General features: G+C 50.1%; 1 protein-coding gene across 2 annotated transcripts in view; it reads right to left on the bottom strand.

The window, feature by feature from the left end:
- The window catches only part of LOC140390498 (regulator of G-protein signaling 3-like), a 180,186-nt gene that overhangs the window by 99,977 nt on the left and 56,713 nt on the right, over positions 1 to 23,496 (bottom strand). Inside the window, exon 1 of one of the 2 annotated variants that reach the window (XM_072475668.1) lies at positions 656 to 1,012. The exons of the other annotated variant lie outside the window; for it this stretch is intronic. Coding sequence (XP_072331769.1) covers positions 656 to 808 — 153 coding nt within the window. The 5' untranslated portion in view covers positions 809 to 1,012. Of the gene's footprint in view, positions 1 to 655; positions 1,013 to 23,496 lie in introns of those variants that run through there. 2 annotated transcript variants of the gene reach the window in all.

Below are 23,496 nucleotides of genomic sequence, written 5' to 3'. Positions count from 1 at the left end.
GCAATGAAGTTACTGTGAAAATCCCCTCATCGCCACATTCCGGCGCCTGTCCGGGTACACAGAGGGAGAATTCAGAGTGTCCAATCCACCTAACAGCAGGTCTTTCGGGACTTGTGGGAGGAAACCGGAGCACCCGGAGGAAACCCACGGAAACACGGGGAGAACGTGCAGACTCCGCAGACAGTGACCCAAGCCAGGAATCGAACCTGGGACCCTGAAGCTGTGAAGCAACAGTGCTATCCACTGCGCTGGCCCCAGTTGGCGGGGCAGCTGGTTCGTGATCAAGGCCAACAGCGTGGGTTCAATTCCACTACCGGCTGAGGTTATTCATGAAGGTCCCGCCTTCTCAACCTCACCCCTCGCCTGAGGTGTGGTGACCCTCAGGTTAAATCACCACCAGTCAGCCCTCCCCCTCAAAGGGTAAAGCAGCCTGTGGTCATCTGGGACTATAGCGACTTTTCTTTTACTTCTCAGGCCTAACACTTAGCCGCCTATTAAAACTGCCAGTTCGAACCCGTGATACCTCCCACCCACCTCAAGACCAGCAGGCGCAAGGAAACACCACCACCTCCCCTCCCACTCTGCCCGAGCAACAGGAGTGCCTAATAAAACATCGGGAGGAAAAAAATGAGCTGCAGAAACCAAAGGCACTTACTGGAAACCCAAGCGATGAGACGGTGAGGGACATCATTGGCCTGGGGGTAACCCGCAGCTTGTGGGGAGCTAATGAAGGCAGGAGGAACAGCGGCGGCCAATTTGCTTCGGCTGGGGAGAGGAGCGGGAGCTGTCGGCTGAGTCTGCCGACCATTCACTCTCATGCCTTGCCTCTCTGCTCCTTGCTGCGGTTGTTTACGATCGAGCTCAGACTGCAGATATCGGAGCTGCTGAGCCGCTGACTGAACGCTGGCCACCGACTGAGGCATCCTTCAGTTCTGCAGCTGTGTGCTTGTGCGTGTTTTATTGATCCGCCTGGGGCCATTGGCAAAACACAATGTGCTCTCCTGTCTCAGGCTTCGATCTCTTAATTACAGCCCTTCAAAGAGAGGGAGGCAGATCCTTGTCAGGACCCCCTGGGCTAGCGCGCAATCAATTCCAGATCCACTTGACCCGGAGTTGCAACACAAGTAAAATTAGACTTTAGTTAAAATACCCGAGGTCCTTGGTCGAGCCCAATAAGCTACCGTCACCAGGTTTAGAACTTGAAACACCTGTAATCTTTTACTATGAGCAATATTATAATGAAACGGACAGAAAATGTAACTATGTACCACCCCTGTCCCAAACCCCCGTTGTCTACTTTCTCTGCAGACTCAGCATCATAATAATAATAATCTTTATGGTCACAAGTAGGCTTACACTGCAGTGAACTTACTGTGAAAAGTCCCTAGTCGCCACATTCCGGCACCTGTTCAGGTTCACGGAGGGAGAATTCAGAATGTCCAATTCGCCTAACAGCACATCTTTTCGGGATTTGTGGGAGGAATCCGGAGCACCCGGAGGAAACCCACGGAGACACAGAGAGAACGCGCAGACTCCGCACAGACAGTGACCCAAGCCGGGGATTGAACCTGGGACCCTGGCGCTGTAAAGCAACAGTGCTAACCACTGTGCTGCCGTGCCGCCCGTTGCAGGTTTGGAGCAAAGGATGTGCCTGGCGCTCACCGCTTTCAGAACAATAGAGCTGTTCGTTCACTTCAGCCAGCAGCGGAGAGAGAGTTCCTTTCATTTCCCAGGTCTAAACACTTCTGCCCAGTCCAACAGGCCGTATGGTCGCTGACTGCTCCTTCTCCCTGCATTCTTTTATGTCACAGGCACAACATAAACTGGATCAGCGCTGGTGTTGGGCGAGGACAAGATCACCAGGAATAGGCTTTCCAATGCCCATTCAGATCTCAGGGTGCGACCGTGGTACAATAGCGGGGCGGGGGGGGGGGGGGGGGGGGCACTACAAGAAAAGGTGGGAAGATGTGATGTGGGAATTTTTGAAAAAAAAGAGAAATTACAAGATTCAATAGAAGAATTTATTTACCCCAACACTACCCCCACCCCCCACCCCCTCTCCCCCACCCCTACCTCACATCAAGCCTCCTGTCCCTCGGGCCTTGAGCTGGCTGCCAGTGTGTAAGAGTCGCTCCTGTGTATTTCCTTTGTTCACGTTTCTTTTCTTCAAATGGAGTTCACCGGCTCCTCAGCGGGGAGCTCGTACTCTGTGTGGACCATGGGGAAGATAATAATTCCCATCTCGTATGTCCCCTGTGGGATATTACACCAGCCTCTCGTAGACCCAGCCGGTAGGCCTACAAGGAGAGGTCGGGCCTACAATGAGCGACCAGGCTATCATTATAGGCCCAGTCTTGCATTGTAGGCCCAGCATATCGTTGTAGGCCGTCTCTCATTGTAGGCCCAGCCTCTTGTGGTGATGTGCATCACCGTATGTACACAAGGGGTTAATGTAAATACACTACAACTAAGTAAACACTAGAGGGAGCACCGGAGATTTCATGATATGCAAACATGCAGCTAATGAACACTCAGAATAGGACACAATCAATGAGTAATCAAGACATCCAGAGGTGGCATTACCACAAGAGGGCACTTCACAACCCATATAAAAGGACAGGGCACACATGCTCTGTCTCTTTCCACAGACCGACATCTAGAGAGTACATCAGGGTTGATCAACAGCATCACACCCAGCACGTGGCTTAGAGCAGGCTGGTAAAGATAGACTGAGTTACTACAGTTAGATTAGCAGAGAGTTGAACTCATTAAAGAACTGTGTTAACAGTTCAACAAACACGTTGAACTCATTTCATAGTCTGGAGCTTCCTTTGTCAAAGCATACGTCAAGCAAGCAGCTTATGCTACACGAAGCAGCATAACACACCTCTCATTGAAGGCTGAGCCTCTCATTGAAAGCCCAGCCTACCATTGTAGGCCCAACTTATCATTGTGGGACAAGCCCCTCATCCCAGGGACCAATCTGACTAACCTTCCCTGTACCACCTGCAATCAGGTACTGTATACCGGAATAAAACCAGCCCATGGCATTTCACTGTGTTTCGAGCTCAAAGATTACAGTCTTTCCAATGACTTTCTTGAACAGAATGTAACATGGCTACCCCAGACACTACCTCATGGCAGAGTTCATATGGCTACGGCAAGCCAGGTATAACAGTTAGTAACAATTCCATTTCAAAACCGAAACACACAGGAGCTTTATAACACGACATCGAGCCAGATAAGGAGACATGAGGCGATCAAAAACTTGGTCAATGACGTAGTGTTCGAGAAAGAGGTGGGATGGGTGGAGAGATAGCACAGTGGTTAGCACAGTTGCTTCACAGCTGCAGAGTCCCAGGTTCGATTCCCCGCTGGGTCACTGTCTGTGCGGAGTCTGCACGTTCTCCCAGTGTCTGCGTGGGTTTCCTCCGGGTGCTCCGGTTTCCTCCCACAGTCCAAAGAATGTGCAGGTTAGATGGGTTGGCCGCGCCAAATTGCCCTTAGTGTTCAAAAAGGTTGGGTGGGGCTACTGGGTTACGGGGATAGTGTGGAGGTGTGGGCTTGGGTAGGGTGCTCTTTCCAAGGGCCGGTGCAGACTCGATGGGCTGAATGGCCTCCTTCTGCACTGTAAATTCTATGATTGTATGAAAGAGAGAGTTTTAGAGTTGAGGGTCCAGACAGCGATTGGCAAGGCCACTGATGGTCCAGGAGCACAGAAACAGGAGGCCATTCAGCCCCTCGAGTACTTTCTGTTATCACCAGGAAAAGCTCACATTGCTACAGAAATGTTCACAACTTTAGAAAGTGGTAATGCACTTTCCAGTCACAGAAGCTCTTCCGACCTCCATCAACAATCAGTCCACTGTGGGAAACACGGCAACCAATTTAAGTGCGGCAAGTTCCCATAAATAAGATAAATGTCAGGAACAAGATGTTCAGTTAGATTGACTGCAGTGACCCACCATTACTCTATGTTCCATATTGTCCTTTCTCAGCAAAAACCTATCGATCCCGGACTTGGAAATTTGACATGTGACCATTGCATTGTCATTTGGATTTGGAAATTATGCGATTATTCTTCCACGGGGTGCAGGTTTCGCTGGTTAGACCAGCATTTATTGTCCATCCCTAATTGCCCCTTGATAAGGTGGTGCTGAGCTGCCTTCTTGAAGCCGCTGCAGTCCCTGAGGTGTAGGTACACCCACTGTGCTGTTAGGGAGGGAGCTCCAGGATTTATACCCGGCGACACTGAAGGAGCGGCCGATATATTTCCCAGTCAGGATGGGGAGTGACTTGGAGGGGAACCTCCAGGTGGGGGCGATCCCAGATATCTGCTGCTCTTGTCCTTCTGGATGATGGTGGCCGTGTGTTTGGAAGGTGCTGTCTGAGGAACCTCGGTGAGTTCCCGCAGTGAATCTTGTCGATGGTGCACACGGCTGACACTGTCCATCAGAGGGGGAGGGAGTGAATGTTTGTGGAAGGGACGCCAATCAAGCGGGGCTGCTTTGTCCTGGATGGTGTGGAGCTTCTTCTGTGTCGGAGCTGCACTCATTCATGTTCCCTGTGAGAATACTATTCACGACTCCCTATGCTGCTCTTGCCCATGTATTTGTTTTGTTTGTCCCTTATTCCGCACTGTAACCAATCACTATTTGTCAATGTATTATTTGTCGATGTTGTCTGTCGATTGTTCTTTTTGTCTACTATGTACGTACTGTGTATGTTCCCTTAGGCGCAAAAAAATACTTTTCGCTGTACTTCCGTACGTGACAATAAATCAATAAATCAATCAATCAATCAATCAATCAATCACTCTCCCTCTTCCAGTCACAACAGAGAGAGAGAGAGAGAGAGAGAGCGAAGGAGAAAGAGAAATCATATCAATTTACAACACACCACTGACTGGATGAACAGACAAGCCCGAGTGAGGAGCCAATCTGAGGTAACGACAATGAAGAAGTAAAAATATTGCTGACTAAGAGAAGATGCCCCAGGACCGTCAACTGAACTGAGATACACTCTGCACAATCCAACCAACTTTTACCAACTTTTCAACTCTCCTTCTGTCGACCCACCCCTCCCTCCTCCACATAAAGATGGAGTGGATAGGGGATGTCAAGATGTTTTCTGCGAGTTTGATTATCCCACCGTGTTTCAGCTTGCCCCCTCGTTTTCCAGTAATGCTGCTCACTTCTAGTTTTCCTTTCCTCTTGCTTTTCAGTTTTCCGAGCCTGCCAGGGCTCCAGGCTCTGACCCCATGAGGGTCAGATTGCGTGAATAAGGTGACGGCTAAAGACGGGCTGTTTTCCACCCTGTTCACATCAACCAAAATACAATTTGGAAATTCAGTATCTCTATCCCTCTAGCTTCAATTCTCTGGAGTTGCTACCCTTCAATTTTCCCTCCTTTAGTGTTGCTTTCTCTCTACCTCCACTTCTACAATGTCTCTATCCTTCTCCCTCAACGTCTTCAGTGTCTCTATTCTTCTATCTTCAATGTCTCTATCCCTCTATCATCGTCCTTCAGTGTCTCGATCCCTCTATCATCCTCCTTCAGTGTCTCTATCCCTCTATCATCCTCCTTCAGTGTCTCGATCCCTCTATCATCCTTCTTCAGTGTCTCGATCCCTCTATCATCCTTCTTCAGTGTCTCTATCCCTCTATCATCCTCCTTCAGTGTCTCTATCCCTCTATCATCCTCCTTCAGTGTCTCTATCCCTCTATCATCCTCCTTCAGTGTCTCTATCCCTCTATCATCCACCTTCAGTGTCTCTATCCCTCTATCATCCTCCTTCAGTGTCTCTATCCCTCTGTCATCCTCCTTCAGTGTCTCTATCCCTCTATCATCCTCCTTCAGTGTCTCTATCCCTCTGTCATCCTCCTTCAGTGTCTCTATCCCTCTATCATCCTCCTTCAGTGTCTCTATCCCTCTATCATCCTCCTTCAGTGTCTCTATCCCTCTATCATCGTCCTTCAGTGTCTCGATCCCTCTATCATCCTTCTTCAGTGTCTCTATCCCTCTATCATCCTTCTTCAGTGTCTCTATCCCTCTATCATCCTCCTTCAGTGTCTCTATCCCTCTATCATCCTCCTTCAGTGTCTCTATCCCTCTGTCATCCTCCTTCAGTGTCTCTATCCCTCTATCATCCTCCTTCAGTGTCTCTATCCCTCTATCTGTTTATTCAGTATCTTTATCTCCCCTCCTTCAGTGTTTCTGTCCCTCTATCTCTATTTCTTCAGCGTCTCTATCCTGTTACCTCCCCTCCTTCTGTGTCTCTATCAATCTTTCTCTACTTCAGCACGGTAGCGCAGTGGTTGGCACAGTTGCTTTGCAGCACCAGGGTCCCAGGTTCGATTCCTGGCTTGGGTCACTGTCTGTGCAGAGTCTGCACTTTCTCCCCGTGTCTGCGTGGGTTTCCTCCGGGTGCTCCGGTTTCCTCCCACAAGTCCCGAACGACGTGCTGTTAGGTGAATTGGACATTCTGAATTCTCCCTCTGTGTACCCGAACAGGCGCAGGACTGTGGCGACTCGGGGCTTTTCACAGGGTAACTTCATTGCAGTGTTAATGTAAGCCGACTTGTGACAATAAAGATTATTATTATTATTCAGCGTCTCTAACCCCCTATCCTCCCGTTTCAGTGTTTCCATCCCTCCAAATCCATTCCTTCACTGTCTCAGTCTCCACTCAGTCAGTGTGTCGATATCTTGCCCTCCGATCTTCCTGATTTCGGATCTGATTTCCTGTGTAACCTCATCCCCCGGAAAAGCCTTTGCTTTTTCCTGATGTAATTGACGATTCCCTACTCTGTGACTGAGTTTTTTTAATGACTCCCACACTCTGTCAAACAAACAAAAATGGCCCAACACATTTGCTCTCTATATACACACGCTTCTCGCACGGAGATCACATGACGTCACTGTTGTTAAATATTTGGCGCCTGACTCTTAATGGATGAGTGTGCGTGAGCTGGAGTTTACAAGGTAATATATACAGAGGACGCTGAACAAGGTCTGGCTCCATGAGGCTTGGGGGGGGGGTCCGGGCCTCCTCCAGGGCCCATTCATCATGTGTCACCTTGGATGCTCACGTGCCGCAGCAGCAACAGGAAGGAATTGCCCCAGAAATCTCTCCTCCACTTTACGGCAAGCGGGTGAGACGAGAGACAGACCAGCTTGTTATCGTACTCTCGCTATTTGTTTAGGAGACAGTTTGAATCCTGCAGACTCGATCAGAGTCGAGAGGCCCTCGCCACAACCTCCACCCCCCCCCCCCAATCCAGGCCCCCCACCATCCCTCCCCAGCACAACGTAAACCCCAAGGGCCAATCCGTCACAGGAAGAGGCCATTCAGCCCATCCTCTCCCAAGCCCATTCTTTGATGCAGCCGTGCAAAATGGTCCCAACTCTTCGGTTTGTTCAAACGGACATATCTAATTGCCTTTCAGAAAGTCGAAACTGCTTCGACCGCTCTTGCAGGCAGCGCCTTCCAGATCATTCCAACTCTTGGAGTACAAATGCCCTCCTGGCCTTTTCCTTGGCCAATTGTCTCAGACTCGCCTCCTCTGTGTAGAAGCGCTGGGTTCGAATGCCAGCAACCAAGGACTTGAAATGAAATGAAATGAAAATCGCTTATTGTCACGAGTAGGCTTCGATGAAGTTACTGTGTAAAGCCCCTAGTCGCCGCATTCCGGCGCCTGTTCGGGGAGGCTGGTACGGGAATTGAACTTGCGCTGCTGGCCTGCCTTGGTCTGCTTTAGAAGCCAGCTATTTAGCCCTGTGCTAAACCAGCCCCTGCTAGACCAGCCCCTGGGACTTATAACAGCGATTGAGTCACACAGAGACTCACTTTTTACAGCACAGAATGAGGCCCTTTGGCCCATCCCGGCTGTGACGGCCATCAAACATCAATCTATTCGAATCCAGAACTTGGTCTGTAGCTGTCCGTCGCTTTGTGAGGTGTGGTGTCCCAAATGCTCATCTAGAAACTTCTTAAATGTTGTGAGGGTTCCCGCCTCTACCACACGTTGTCAGGCAGCGAGTTCCAGATTCCCACCACTCCCTGAGTGAAAACATCTTTCCTCACATCCCATCCAAGCATTTTGCCCCTTACCACAAATCTATATCCCTGGTTATTAACCCCTACACTGAGGGGGAAAGCTCCTCCCTATCCTATCTATACCTCTTATGATTCTGTCAACCTCAATCAGGTTCCCCCTCAGTCTTCTCTGCTCGAGGCAGATCAACTCCAGCCTGTCCAGTCTCTCTTGTCAGCTGAAACGTTCTAGCCCAGGCAGCCCCCTGGTGACTGCTCTGCACTCTCTCTAGTGCAATCACATCCTTCCTATGCTGCACACAGTATTCCAGCTATAGACTCATGCGACTCATCAATTCACCCGAGACAGAGAGTTGAAGTGAACAGTGGCTTTAATCGACTAGAACAGTGCCTGCCTGCGACTGCTCTGCTAGTGAGAGGGCAGCTGCTCTTTATACCTCCCCTCCAGGGGGCGGAGCCAGGGGCTGAGCCCACAAGGGCACAACATGATACAAGCAGTGTAATACAATACATTGGTCCATAGGTGGAGCCCACAAGGGCAACAACATAGTACAATGCAATACAGTGGTGAATGGTTGCCATAATACATTCACCACATAGACTAACCAGCATTTTATACAGCTCCATCATATCCTCCCTGCTCTTAAATTCTACGCCTCGGCTAATAAAGACAAGTATCCCATTTGCCTTCTTAACCACGTTATCTACTTGTCCTGCTGCCTTCAGGGATCTATGGACATGCATCCCAAGATCCCTCTGATCCTCTGTACTTCCGAGCTTCGTACCATTCATTGTGCATCCCCTTTCCTTGTTCGTCCTCCCAAATTGCATGACCTCACACTTCTCATGGTTAAATTCTATTTGCCTATATCCTGCCTATCTAGCCAGCTGGTCTATATCATCCTATAATCGAAGGCTTTCCTCCTCCCTATTTACCGCACCACCGATATTTGTGTCTTTTGTGAACTTGCTGATTGTACCCCCTACATTCACATCAGGTCAGTAATGTACACTACACCCCACATGCTTGGGGGAGCCACAACCACTCCCTGTGGAACACCACTGGCCACAGTCTTCCAGTCACAAAATCAGCCTTTGATCATCCCCCCCCATCTCGGGCAGCACGGTGACACGGTGGTTAGCACTGCTGCCTCACAGCTCCAGGGTCCCAGGTTCAATTCCGGCCTCGGGTGACAGCCCGTGTGGAGTTTGCACCTTCTCCCTGTGTGGCTTTCCTCTGATATATTTCCCAGTCGGGATGGGGAGTGACCTGGAGGGGAACCTCCAGGTGGGGGGTGAGCCCAGGTATCTGCTGCTCTCGTCCTTCTAGATGGTGGTGGCCGTGGGTCTGGAAGGTGCTGCCTGAGGAACCTCGGTGAGTTCCTGCAGTGAATCTTGTCGATGGTGCACACGGCTGACACTGTCCATCGGAGGGGGAGGGAGTGAATGTTTGTGGAAGGGACGCCAATCAAGCGGGGCTGCTTTGTCCTGGATGGTGTTGAACATCTTGAGATTTATTGGAGCTGCGCTCATCCAGGCAAGTGGAGAGTTTCCCATCTCACTCCTGACTTGTGTCAGGCTTTGGGGGGTCAGGAGCTGAGTTACTTGTACGATTCCTAACCTCTGACCTGCCCTGGTAGCCACAGTATTAATGTGGCTGGGTCCAGTTCAGTTTCTAGATCAATGGTAACCCCCAGGATGTTGATAGTGGGGGATTCAGAGATGGTAATGCCATTGAATGTCAAGGTGCGATGGTTAGATTCTCCCTTGTTGAAGATGGTCATTGCCTAATGTGTGAACGAAAACGTCTCAATCAATGTTAGCTTAGAATGAGACATTCATGCCACCATGCCTGTACGAATGGCCAGTCAACCTTCATCCCACATTCCTGCTTTTTGTTCTTACCCTTGCAAATTCCTCCTCTAGAATCCGTTGAATTCCCTTCTACAAATCAGTCACGGAGTTAGTTAGATTTTTGGAATGAAGATTTTGGGTGGAATGATCCCGATCCCGACAGTGCCCGAGCAAAAATATTTCTGCTTCGCTTCTCAAGATCTTTTGCCAATGATTTAAAATCTATGATTATTAACCGACTCACCAGAGGAAATAGATTTTCCTCCATCAGATCCATTAAAACTTCTCATCATATTGAAAACCTTGGTTCAATCAGCTCTTCATCTTTCTTTCTGCTCCCGGGAGAACAGTATTAAGTTTTCCAACCTCTCCTCGTAAGTGGGTGGAGTCGGCATGCATTACCGATGAATGCAATCTCCACAGCTCCACTGCTGCTCCTGGAACCACAGCCTGGTCCAGTCCCGGACCAGCCAAACACTCCGACCAGGAGATCAGCTGTCATGTTGCGTCGCACTCGTCTTGACTTGCACCATCTTCGCACAGCCGCCATAGCTCGTCTGCAACCTCTCTGTGATGTCCGTCACCCTACACTCATATTGACCCCTTTTGTCTGCTTCACTCCACTTTACCCTGGAGGACAGATCTCTGAAACTTTGCAGCTCTGATCGATATAAAGACTTGGTGGTTAGCACTGCTGCCTCACCGCGGCAGGGGCCCAGATTCGATTTCGGCTTTGGATAACTCTCGGTGTGGAGTTTGCACGTTCTCCCAGTGTCTGCACGGGTTTCCTCCGCTTCATCCCACAGTCCAAAGGTGTGTGGGTTAGGTGGATTGGCCATGATAAATTGCCCCTTAGTGTCCAAAGGTGGGTGGGTGCTACAGGGTTACGGGGATAGAGCTGGGGTGGGCCCTAATAGGGGCCCTTTCGGAGGGCCGGTGCAGGCCCAATGGGATAATGGCCTTCTGCGCTGTCGGGATTCCGTGGACTTCGATTTATGTTGGGCAAGTGTCTCCACTGATGTAGGATTAAGCTCCATTTAAGGAGTAGAGCTGCACATCAGCGTGATCCAATTAATCACGGGACAGTTCCCACGGTACCGACTCTGAAATTTGGATTCTCCTCAACGCCATCTGATTCCTGAAGAAGGCTGAGCATGGGAGTCAGAGCGAAGGGCCCAAAATGGCCAATGGCAAGCAGCAAGACATGGCTGGGGTGATCCTCTAACCAACCCTCCAGAAGTCATTCCAAGCAATTCGTTTTTCTTCCATTCCTTCGTGGGATGTGGGCGTCGCCGGGAAGATCAGTATTTGTGACCCATAATGGAAACAAAGCTTGAACGAATTGGACTCAAAACATTAACCCTGTATCTCTCTCCACAGACAGACATGCTGGGTTTTTCCAGAACTTCCTCTTCTCATTTCAGATCTCCAGTGCTTTCATTTATTGCCCGTCCTGAATTGAACTGAGTGCCTGGCGAAGGCCATTTCAGAGGAAATTTAGAACAAAGAAATGTACAGCACAGGAACAGGCCCTTCGGCCCTCCAAGCCCGTGCCGACTATGCTGCCCGACTAAACTAAAATCTTCTACACTTCCTGGGTCCGTATCCCTCTATTCCCATCCTCTTCACATATTTGTCAAGATGCCCCTCAAATGTCACTATCGTCCCTGCTTCCACCACCTCCTCCGGCCGCGAGTTCCAGGCACCCACTACCCTCTGTGTAAAAAACTTGCCTCGTACATCCCCTCTAAACCTTGCCCCTCGCACCTTAAACCTATGCCCCCTAGTAATTGACCCCTTTACCCTGGGGAAAAGCCTCTGACTATCCACTCTGTCTATGCCCCTCATAATTTTGTAGACCTCTATCAGGTCTCCCCTCAACCTCCGACGTTCCAGTGAGAACAAACCGAGTTTATTCAACCGCTCCTCATAGCTAATGCTCTCCATACCAGGCAACATCCTGGTAAATCTCTTCTGCACCCTCTCTAAAGCCTCCACATCCTTCTGGTAGTGTGGCGACCAGAATTGAACACTATACTCCAAGTGTGGCCTAACTAAGGTTCTATACAGCTGCAACATGACTTGCCAATTCTTATACTCAATGCCCCGGCCAATGAAGGCAAGCATGCCGTATGCCTTCTTGACTACCTTCTCCACCTGTGTTGCCGCTTTCAGTGACCTGTGGACCTGTACAGCCAGATCTCTCTGGCTGTCAATACTCTTGAGGGCTCTACCATTCACCGTATATTCCCTACCTGCATTAGACCTTCCAAAATGCATTACCTCACATTTAAGAATCAACCACATTGCTGTGGCCCACCCACCAGCCTAGGTTTGCCCACCACTGAGCTAGAAAAAGCAAGGAAGGATTAGAAGGATGTGGTGATGGTTACGATTAAACCTAGGGGTGGGGGGGGGGCTCGTGTTGCAGCACAAGCACTAGCATGCATGAGGCGGGCTGAATGGCCTCTTTGACGTGCGGTTCTGTGTAAAATCGCCCGGCTGACCGCTGGCGTGGAGTCAGTTAATGTGCCTGGAAACCCAAACGGGGATTTATTCGTCGCTGCAGCAAGATAACTTTCCCTAATAACACGGCTGGGTTGCTGTTGGAAAGCTGAGGTTATTAATATTCCAACGAAGCATCATCATTTATTGATTCAGCAAGATCAGAGACGGCACTGCTGGGCATGAGTCTCCGACTGAGTCTATACTTACTCCAAAAGTATAAACAGTCTCAAGTCCCAGAAAGAGAAAGGCTGTGGATGGAATAATTGAACACAGATTTTTCCGCTGTCGCCACACTGTTGGCAAATAAGCCGTTCTGAATTGCCTGAGAACTCGGGCAAAACAGGGAGATCTTGCACTGCCATAGCGCCTTTTGTCACACCCCTGTGGGCATTTCAGCTGCTCCTGTGTAGTCACCGTGGCAACATGGCAGCAGTGAGGTACACATAGAGATCCCGCAGTTATTAGGGTCTCCAAATTGTCCCATGGTTGCCCGCCTCAGAATTGGGAGATTAATCCCCAGGACGCTCTCTCTCCCTCCAAAAGGTGCTGACAGGGCAGGGTTTATCAGGATTTTCCGGTCCTGCTGACGCAGATCTCCCCTCTCCCCAGCAGAGGAGGGTGTGAACACCAGGAAACCCCCGCCGCTAGCCAACAACAGGCCGCAGAGACACACAGTCCATGGTGTTTACAAATAATAGGCCCGGGCAGCACGGTAGCGCAGTGGTTAGCACTGTTGCCTCACGGCGCCGAGGTCCCAGGTTCGATCCCGGCTCTGGGTCACTGTCCGTGTGGAGTTTGCACATTCTCCCCGTGTCTGCGTGGGTTTCGCCCCCACAACCCAAAGATGCGCAGGATAGGTGGATTGGCCTCGCTAAATTGCCCCTTAATTGGGAAAAATTAAACAAAAACAAGCGATTGCCTGTTAAAAATGGAGATGATGTGGATTTTTCCCCTCAGAGGGTCGTGTGTCTTTGTAACTCTCTTCCTGAAAATGCGGTGGCAGCAGCATCTTTCAATATTTTTAAGATGTGGAGATGCCGGCGTTGGACTGGGGTGAGCACAGTACGAAGTCTTACAACACCAGGTTAAAGTCCAACAGGTTTGTTTCGACGTCACCAGCTTTCGGAGCGCTGCTCCTTCCTCAGGTGAATGAAGAGGTCTGTTCCAGAAACACATATATAGACAAATTCAAAGATGCCAAACAATGCTTGGAATGCGAGCATTAGCAGGTGATTAAATCTTTACAGATCCAGAGATGGGGTAACCCCAGGTTAAAGAGGTGTGAATTGTACCAAGCCAGGACAGTTGGTAGGATTTCGCAGGCCAGATGGTGGGGGATGAATGTAATGCGACATGAATCCCAGGTCCCGGCTGAGGCCGCACTCATGTGTGCGGAACTTGGCTATAAGTTTCTGCTCGGCGATTCTGCGTTGTCGCGGGTCCTGAAGGCCGCCTTGGAGAACGCTTACCCGGAGATCAGAGGCTGAATGCCCTTGACTGCTGAAGTGTTCCCCGACTGGAAGGGAACATTCCTGCCTGGTGATTGTTGCGCGATGTCCGTTCATTCGTTGTCGCAGCGTCTGCATGGTCTCGCCAATGTACCACGCTTCGGGACATCCTTTCCTGCAGCGTATGAGGTAGACAACGTTCGGCGAGTCGCACGAGTATGTACCGTGTACCTGGTGGGTGGTGTTCTCACGTGTAATAGTGGTATCCATGTCGATGATCTGGCACGTCTTGCAGAGATTGCCATGACAGGGTTGTGTGGTGTCGTGGTCACTGTTCTGAAGACTGGGTAGTTTGCTGCAAACAATGGTTCGTTTGAGGTTGCGCGGTTGTTTGAAGGCAAGTAGTGGGGGTGTGGGGATGACCTTGGCAAGATGTTCATCGTCATCAATGACGTGTTGAAGGCTGTGAAGAAGATGACGTAGTTTCTCCGCTCCGGGGAAGTACTGGACGACGAAGGGTATTCTGTCGGTTGTGTCCCATGTTTGTCTTCTGAGTAAAGCGGTAAAGCGAAGTGCTGAGGTGACCGTCCTTGATGGAGACGAGTGTGTCCAAGAATGCAACTGATTTTGGAGAGTAGTCCATGGTGAGTCTGATGGTTGGATGGAACTTATTAATGTCATCGTGTAGTCGTTTCAGTGATTCTTCGCCGTGGGTCCAAAGGAAAAAAATGTCATCGATGTATCTGGTTCACAGTAACTTCATCGCAGAAGGGACACATGGGACACAACCGACAGAATACCCTTCGTCATCCAGTGCTTCCCCGGAGCGGAGAAACTACGTCATCTTCTTCACAGCCTTCAACACGTCATTGATGAAGATGAACATCTTGCCAAGGTCATCCCCACACCCCCACTACTCGCCTTCAAACAACCGTGCAACCTCAAACAAACCATTGTTTGCAGCAAACTACCCAGTCTTCAGAACAGTGACCACGACACCACACAACCCTGTCATGGCAATCTCTGCAAGACGTGCCAGATCATCGACATGGATACCACTATTACACGTGAGAACACCACCCACCAGGTACGCGGTACATACTCGTGCGACTCGGCCAACGTTGTCTACCTCATACGCTGCAGGAAAGGATGTCCCGAAGCGAGGTACATTGGCGAGACCATGCAGACGCTGCGACAACGAACGAACGGACATCGCGCAACAATCACCAGGCAGGAATGTTCCCTTCCAGTCGGGGAACACTTCAGCAGTCAAGGGCATTCAGCCTCTGATCTCCGGGTAAGCGTTCTCCAAGGCGGCCTTCAGGACCCGCGACAACGCAGAATCGCCGAGCAGAAACTTATAGCCAAGTTCCGCACACATGAGTGCGGCCTCAACCGGGACCTGGGATTCATGTCACATTACATTCATCCCCCACCATCTGGCCTGCAAAATCCTACCAACTGTCCTGGCTTGGTACAATTCACACCTCTTTAACCTGGGGTTACCCCATCTCTGGATCTGTAAAGATTTAATCACCTGCTAATGCTCGCATTCCAAGCATTGTTTGGCATCTTTGAATTTGTCTATATATGAGTTTCTGGAACATACCTCTTCATTCACCTGAGGAAGGAGCAGCGCTCCGAAAGCTAGTGACATCGAAACAAACCTGTTGGACTTTAACCTGGTGTTGTAAGACTTCGTACAATATTTTTAAGGCAGAGATGGATAGATTCTTGGTGAGAAAGGGGGTGATAGATTAATCGGGGCGAGAGGTGCTTACATTAACACTGCGATGAAGTTACTGTGAAAAGCCCCCAGTCGCCACATTCAGGCGCCTGTTCGGGTACACTGAGGGAGAATTCAGAATGTCCAATTCACCGAACAAGCACCTCTTTCGGGACTTGTGGGAGGAAACCGGAGCACCCGGAGGAAACCCACGCAGACACGGGGAAAATGTGCGGACTCCGCACAGACAATGACCCAAGCCGGGAGTCGAACCCGGGACCCTGGAGCTGTGAAGCAACAGTGCTAACCACTGTGCTACCGTGCTGCCCATCTAGGACATTGCTGGGGGCTAAACCTCAGCAATGTTTAAAATAGAAAGCCACTCACCTCTTTATTTGATAAATAGAGACACAGAGAGAGAGAGAGACAAGGCCGTTTGGCAATTGGAGGGCATGAACAGTTCATGTGTTTTCCGATTGGTCATTGGCTTACGGGGCACTAAGAGTGACATGCCTGGTGACCAATGGCAGTTCAATGAAGTCGCTCCTGTCCACGAATGCATGCAGCCAGACTTGACAATCATAACAGTTATTCATGAGACCCCAATGATGACATTGATTCCTGAGATGGCGGGACTGTCATACGAGGAGAGACGTAATTAGGATTATATTCACTGGAGTTCAGAAGAGTGAGAGTGGATCTCATAGAAACTTTAAAAATTCTAACAGGATTTGACAGGGTAGATTCAGAAAGAATGTTCCCGATGGTGGGGGAGTCCAGAACTAGGGGTCTTAGTTTGAGGATAAGGGCTAAACCTTTTAGGACTGAGGTATTGCTTCTTGGCCCTTTGGCCAAGATGAGTGTGGGATCAGGTGTAATGCCTGGATGTGGTATGCCTCTCTTGTGGGGACCATGAATTGCATTCAATCTGAATTGTTTTTTGGAGCAGGCGAGGAGCTGGATTCGGGGTTCGCCCCTGCCCACATCCTGAGCTCTGGCTTGGTAACTCTGATAACTCTCTTCACCCAGAGAGCGGTGAATCTGTGGAATTCGCTACCACACAAAGCAGTTGAGGCGAAAACGTGTAATTTGAAGAAGGAATTCGATACAGCTCTTGGGGCTAAAGGGGTCGAGGGATATGGGGGGAAGGCGGGATCAGGGTATGGAACTTGATGGTCAGCCATGATTGAAATGAATGGCGGAGCATGCTCGAAGGGCCGAATGGCCTCCTGCTGCTTCTATTTTCTATGTATGTTTCTATGTAGCCCATTGTTGGTTGAATTGTGCGCTGTCGGAGTGACTCCGATAGCAATCTGGAGAACAAAGATTCCTTTGACATGAAACTCCGTTGTTTGGACTCTAACAGTGCCAGTTGTGACTCACTGGATAACACTCAGATCTCGGAGTCAAAAGAATTCCATGTTTAAGACCGGCCTGACTTTGAATGCATTTAAGGCAGAGTTCGTTAGAGTCTTGGTTTGCATGGGGGGGGGGTGAAAGGTTACCAGGGGTCGGCGGGAGGTTACAGTCAGATTGGTTATGACCTTATTGAATGGCCCGGTGGGCTCCTCCCGTTGGCATATCCAGCGATTTGGGAGCGGAATTCCAGGCTGACACTCGGCAATGCAGCGCTGAGGGAGTGCTGAACTGTTGGTGGTGCCAGCGCTCAGAGGAGAAGTTAACCTGCGACCCCCGCTGGCCGTGCATACCTTGCTGGGTGGGAGGGAGTTCCCAGCATCGCTTCGGCACAAATGATTTTCATGTGCCAACGCGGACGTCGGGCGCCAGCCGTGGCTCGGTGACCAGCACTCGCCTCTGTGTCAGGAGGTCACGGGGTCACGTCCCGACTCCAGGGCCTCAAACAGGCCGACGCACCCACCGGTGTGGTACTGAGGGAGTGCTGCACGGCTGGAAGGGCTTACCCTATGACGTGATGTTAAACTGAGGCCCTTCCTGCCCACACTATGCGGAGCTAAAAAGGTCCCATGGCGCCCTTTCTAATCCAGCAACCAACCACCACCACTTAAAGCCAGGTGGTCATTATCCCACTGCTAATTGTGGGATTGCGCTGTGCACAAATTGGCTGCCGCGTCTCCTAAATTATCGCACCTCAAAAAACGAAAGCACTGCAATGGCGTCACCTTTTATCAGCAAGTCGATCGAGAGAAGGTTGTAGGCTGTTAAAATCTCCATGAGTTTCTGGATGAGGATAGGTTTTGAGCTGAACAGCAGAGCCCCAAAGAGGGTGACCTTACCAAGCAGGTTTACCACTTCTGGCTGGACTCCTCCAGAGGTGGGCCAAGTGGAGATCATTGACGGGTTTAAAAGTTTAAATTGGATAGGTACTTCAGAGAAATGAAGCGACAGCGGCCCGGGTCTTGAGCGGGGTGGAGGCTGGGGCTGACGACATTCATCTGTGGCGTGCTGGCCTGGATGGGCTGAATGGTCTCTGTCTGTGCCCGCGTGGACTTCAGTGAGGCTTTTGGCAAGCTCCCACACGGGAGGCTGGTCAAGAAGTTACGGGCACATGGGATCCAGGGCAATTGGGCAAATTGGGTCCAAAATGAGCTTTGTGACAGGATGATGATGGTCGAAGGTTGATTTTACGACTGGAAGCCCGTATCCACTGGTCTTTCACAGGGATCGGCACTGGGTCCCTTGCTGTTTGTGGTGTACATTAATGATCTCAATGCGAAAGCAGAAGAGTAAGATCAGTAAGTTCACAGCTCACAAATAATGGTGGCACAGTGGTTTGTGGTGATATACATCACTGTAAATACACAAAGGGTTAATGTACATACACTACACCTAGCTAGACACTAGAGGGAGCACCAGAGACATGACACACAGTCAACCAATAGGTCAGTAAGGTAGGACACGACCAATGGGCATTCGCGATACACACAGAGGTGACACTACCACAGGAGGGCATTACACCAACCCATACAAAAGGACACATCACACATGCTCAGTCTCTTTCCAGTGGAGACACTCAGTGAGGACAGACACAGGGTTGATTGAACATGACACCCACCACGTGGATTGTAGCAGACTGGTTCGTCAGTCTGAGTAGCTATAGAAGGATTAACAGGAGAGTCGAATCCAAGTAGGAGAATTGTTACCAGTTTAATAAATTTGTTAAAGCTATCTCCAAGTCTGAACCTTCCTTTGTCAGAGTGCCCATCAAGGAAGCAGCTTATGCTACGTCAAGAGCATAACAAAACATGGTTAGCATTCTTGCTTCGCAGAGTCGGGGTCCCAAGTTCGATTCCCAGCTTGGGTCACTGTCTGTGCGGAGTCTGCACGTTCTCCCCGTGTCTGCGTGGGTTTCCTCCGGGCGCTCCGGTTTCCTCCCACAAGTCCCGATAGACGTGCTGTTAGGTAATTTGGACATTCTGAATTCTCCCTCTGCGTTCACAAACAGGCGCCGGAATGTGGTGACTAGGAGCTTTTCACAGTAACTTCATTTCAGTGTCAATGTAAGCCTACTTGTGACAATAAAGACTATTATGAAAAAAAACCATGGGTGGTGTGGTGAACAGTGAGGAGGAGGGCCTGAGATTACAGGAAGATAGAGATGGGCAGGAGAGTGACAAATGGGATTTAACCCTGAAAAGTGTGAGGTCATGTATTTTGGAAGGACTAACAAGAATGAACGTTCGGATGCTTGGTGGTACAGAGGACCAGAGGGACCGTGGTGTGCATGTCCATAACTGCTTGAAGAGAAAATCAATCAATCCGAGAGGAATGGTGAAATTACTTGGTGCAGGGAGCTGTTCAGTCGGCCCCTGACCCCTCAAAGCCTGTCCACCATCTACACCATGTCCCAAGTGCAAATTAAAAAAAAAGGTTCCTTCAATGGAAATGCGAACACGAGGGCACAGAAAGACTCCGAACAGAGTTACCAGCCCGCTGGCTGACTAATTGATGTTTTCTCCCACACGCCTGCAGCCTTCAATGCAATGGAGTGTCTGACATCACCCCAGTGCCAGGAAAACCTACTGCCATGACGACTGGTCCAGGAATTCCAGCCTTTTCCCTGGAGGAATCCTTTGTTCTGAGGTTTCGTCACTGGTGCACAGCTTCAGGAGACTTTAAGTCGCAAGTCTGGGCGTGCTCTGCGAGATGGTGGAAAGTCCCAGGAGTGGAACAGGGCAAGCTGGGGCCTGCCGCTCAGGCTGTGCAAGGGGGAAAGTTAACACTTCTGTCAGGGGAGATGAGGGAGGGGCAGTGAGCGATGAAGGCATGAGTGGGAGGCTGGAGAGGCGTTGAACAAAGGATGGAACCTCCACTGGGAGGGATAGGTGGATCCACTACGCTCCCAAGACACTTCCTGATAACAGTTGCCTAGCAACGTCCAAGATACTTGAGCGAATGTTCTGCAGCCACCTCTGGGACCTCTTTTCCAATTCAAATGGCAGTGACAAATTATCAGCAACTTAAATATCCTCCCCAGGGGCTTAAATCCCTTTCCTCTCCACCACTCTGCTGAATGTTTCCAGTTCAACAAGAACGTTGCCTGTGGAATCCACAGGGAGGTGATCCAACCTTGTGGAAGCTCTTGTGATTGGGTGGGAGTGCCATGTCCCCCACATCTGCCACAGGCGGGAGACCCTTTCCGCGGCTTATGGTCTGCTCGAGGTGCCGTGAATCCACATTAAAAACCGGCCTTGTGTTGCCTTGATGGCTCTCTTCGCTTTCATCCCTGGGAGAAACACTGAATGTGAAGACGCCTTTGATGTTCCCGCCTTCCCTCTCCGCCTGGGAGCAGTGTCCTCATCCCCAGATCCCCACAGAGTGCCGCCGTTTCCCATCCTCCCAGTCGCATACACTCAGTCTCCCTGTAACCTGTGCCTCTCTGAAAATCTTCCTTCATCTCAACAGGCTCCACCATCTCTCTCTCTCGTCCTCTCTCGTTCAGCCCCCGAGACAGCTGCCACTGCCCAGGAACTGAATAATCTCAGTCGCCTCTCACACTCGGCCCTGCCTGTGAGACACTGCCAGCCAGAATTGATGGCTCGCTACATCAACAGACCGACACACAGTCTGCCTGTGGGACAATGTGCTGTTTAGTGAATGAACACAGGCATTGGTCGCTTCGGAATATCTCACAGACATGTCCAAGTGTCATCGTTGGCCTTGGTCGTTTGCAAGCTGGTATCTGAGCAGAGCTGTCCCATTCTCTGCGAATGCAGAGCTGTCACCCTCCCCGTCAACCGTCCCAGAGATACAACCGCCTAACCCAGGCTGGCACGGCTGAGGGAGTGCCGCGCTGTCAGAGGTGCCGTCCCGACATGAGAGGGTAAAGTGCGGCCCCTTCCGGTGGCGCAAAATACACCCATTGAACAATTTCAAAGAAGGGCAGGGGAGTCTGCCAAGTGCCCTGGGCAATATCTATCCCTCAACAAAATATCTTTACAAAAGAATTCATATATCGCTTGTCACATTGCAGATTGTGGGATCCTGCTGTGCGCAGTTTGCCCATTCATTATAACGCTGACCACATTTTGATCGTTGAGCCTCATTATTTGTCATATGCGTTGGGAGGTCCCTTGGTTGGTTAAAAGCAATAATGTGAATTCAAATCCTTCATTTAGGCTTCAGGAGAGAAGTGCAAGATCAGTTCAAAGTAAAAAGGGGTAATATTAAACTAAGTAATAGAGCACACTGTCTAATTACTGTTCCTGTATCCAGCCCCCTCACACCGTCACTCAGTAACCCCTCTAATACAGCACACTGTCTAATTACTGTACCTGTATCCAGCCCCCTCACACCGTCACTCAGTAACTCCTCTAATACAGCACACTGTCTAATTACTGTACCTGTATCCAGCTCCCTCACACCGTCACTCAGTAACCCCTCTAATACAGCACACTGTCTAATTACTGTACCTGTATCCAGCCCCCTCACACCGTCACTCAGTACCCCTCTAATACAGCACACTGTCTAATTACTGTACCTGTATCCAGCTCCCTCACACCGTCACTCAGTAACCCCTCTAATACAGCACACTGTCTAATTACTGTACCTGTATCCAGCTCCCACACACCGTCACTCAGTAACCCCTCTAATACAGCACACTGTCTAATTACTGAACCTGTATCCAGCTCCCACACACCGTCACTCAGTAACCCCTCTAATAAGGCACACTGTCTAATTACTGTACCTGTATCCAGCCCCCTCAGACCGTCACTCAGTAACCCCTCTAACACAGCACACTGTCTAATTACTGTACCTGTATCCAGCTCCCTCACACCGTCACTCAGTAACCCCTCTAATACAGCACACTGTCTAATTACTGTACCTGTATCCAGCCCCCTCACACCGTCACTCAGTAACCCCTCTAATACAGCACACTGTCTAATTACTGTACCTGTATCCAGCCCCCTCACACCGTCACTCAGTAACCCCTCTAACACAGCACACTGTCTAATTACTGTACCTGTATCCAGCCCCCTCACACCGTCACTCAGTAACTCCTCTAACACAGCACACTGTCTAATTACTGTACCTGTATCCAGCCCCCTCACACCGTCACTCAGTAACCCCTCTAATACAGCACACTGTCTAATTACTGTACCTGTATCCAGCCCCTCACACCGTCACTCAGTAACCCCTCTAATACAGCACACTGTCTAATTACTGTACCTGTATCCAGCCCCTCACCCCGTCACACAGTAACTCCTCTAATACAGCACACTGTCTAATTACTATACCTGTATCCAGCCCCCTCACACCGTCACTCAGTAACCGCTCGAATACAGCACACTGTCTAATTACTGTACCTGTATCCAGCCCCCTCACACCGTCACTCAGTAACTCCTCTAATACAGCACACTGTCTAATTACTGTACCTGTATCCAGCCCCTCACCCCGTCACACAGTAACTCCTCTAATACAGCACACTGTCTAATTACTGTGCCTGTATCCAGCCCCCTCACACCGTCACTCAGTAACGCCTCTAATACAGCACACTGTCTAATTACTGTACCTGTATCCAGCCCCTCACACCGTCACTCAGTAACTCCTCTAACACAGCACACTGTCTAATTACTGTACCTGTATCCAGCCCCCTCACACCGTCACTCAGTAACCCCTCTAATACAGCACACTGTCTAATTACTGTACCTGTATCCAGCCCCCTCACACCGTCACAAAGTAACCCCTCTAATACAGCACACTGTCTAATTACTGTACCTGTATCCAGCCCCCTCACACCATCACTCAGTAACCCCTCTAATACAGCACACTGTCTAATTACTGTACCTGTATCCAGCCCCCTCACACCGTCACTCAGTAACCCCTCTAATACAGCACACTGTCTAATTACTGTACCTGTATCCAGCCCCCTCACACCGTCACTCAGTAACTCCTCTAACACAGCACACTGTCTAATTACTGTACCTGTATCCAGCCCCCTCACACCGTCACTCAGTAACCCCTCTAATACAGCACACTGTCTAATTACTGCACCTGTATCCAGCCCCCTCACACCATCACTCAGTAACCCCTCTAATATAGCACACTGTCTAATTACTGTACCTGTATCCAGCCCCCTCACACCGTCACTCAGTAACCCCTCTAATACAGCACAGTCTAATTACTGTACCTGTATCCAGCCCCCTCACCCCGTCACTCAGTAACCCCTCTAATACAGCACACTGTCTAATTACTGTACCTGTATCCAGCCCCCTCACCCCGTCACTCAGTAACTCCTCTAATACAGCACACTGTCTAATTACTGTACCTGTATCCAGCCCCCTCACACCGTCACTCAGTAACCCCTCTAATACAGCACACTGTCTAATTACTGTACCTGTATCCAGCCCCTCACACCGTCACTCAGTAACCCCTCTAATACAGCACACTGTCTAATTACTGTACCTGTATCCAGCCCCTCACCC

Source organism: Scyliorhinus torazame, chromosome 14, assembly GCF_047496885.1.
Source record: "Scyliorhinus torazame isolate Kashiwa2021f chromosome 14, sScyTor2.1, whole genome shotgun sequence".
NCBI classification, from domain to species: Eukaryota; Metazoa; Chordata; class Chondrichthyes; order Carcharhiniformes; family Scyliorhinidae; genus Scyliorhinus; species Scyliorhinus torazame.
This window is presented reverse-complemented; position numbering and strand designations above follow the sequence as displayed.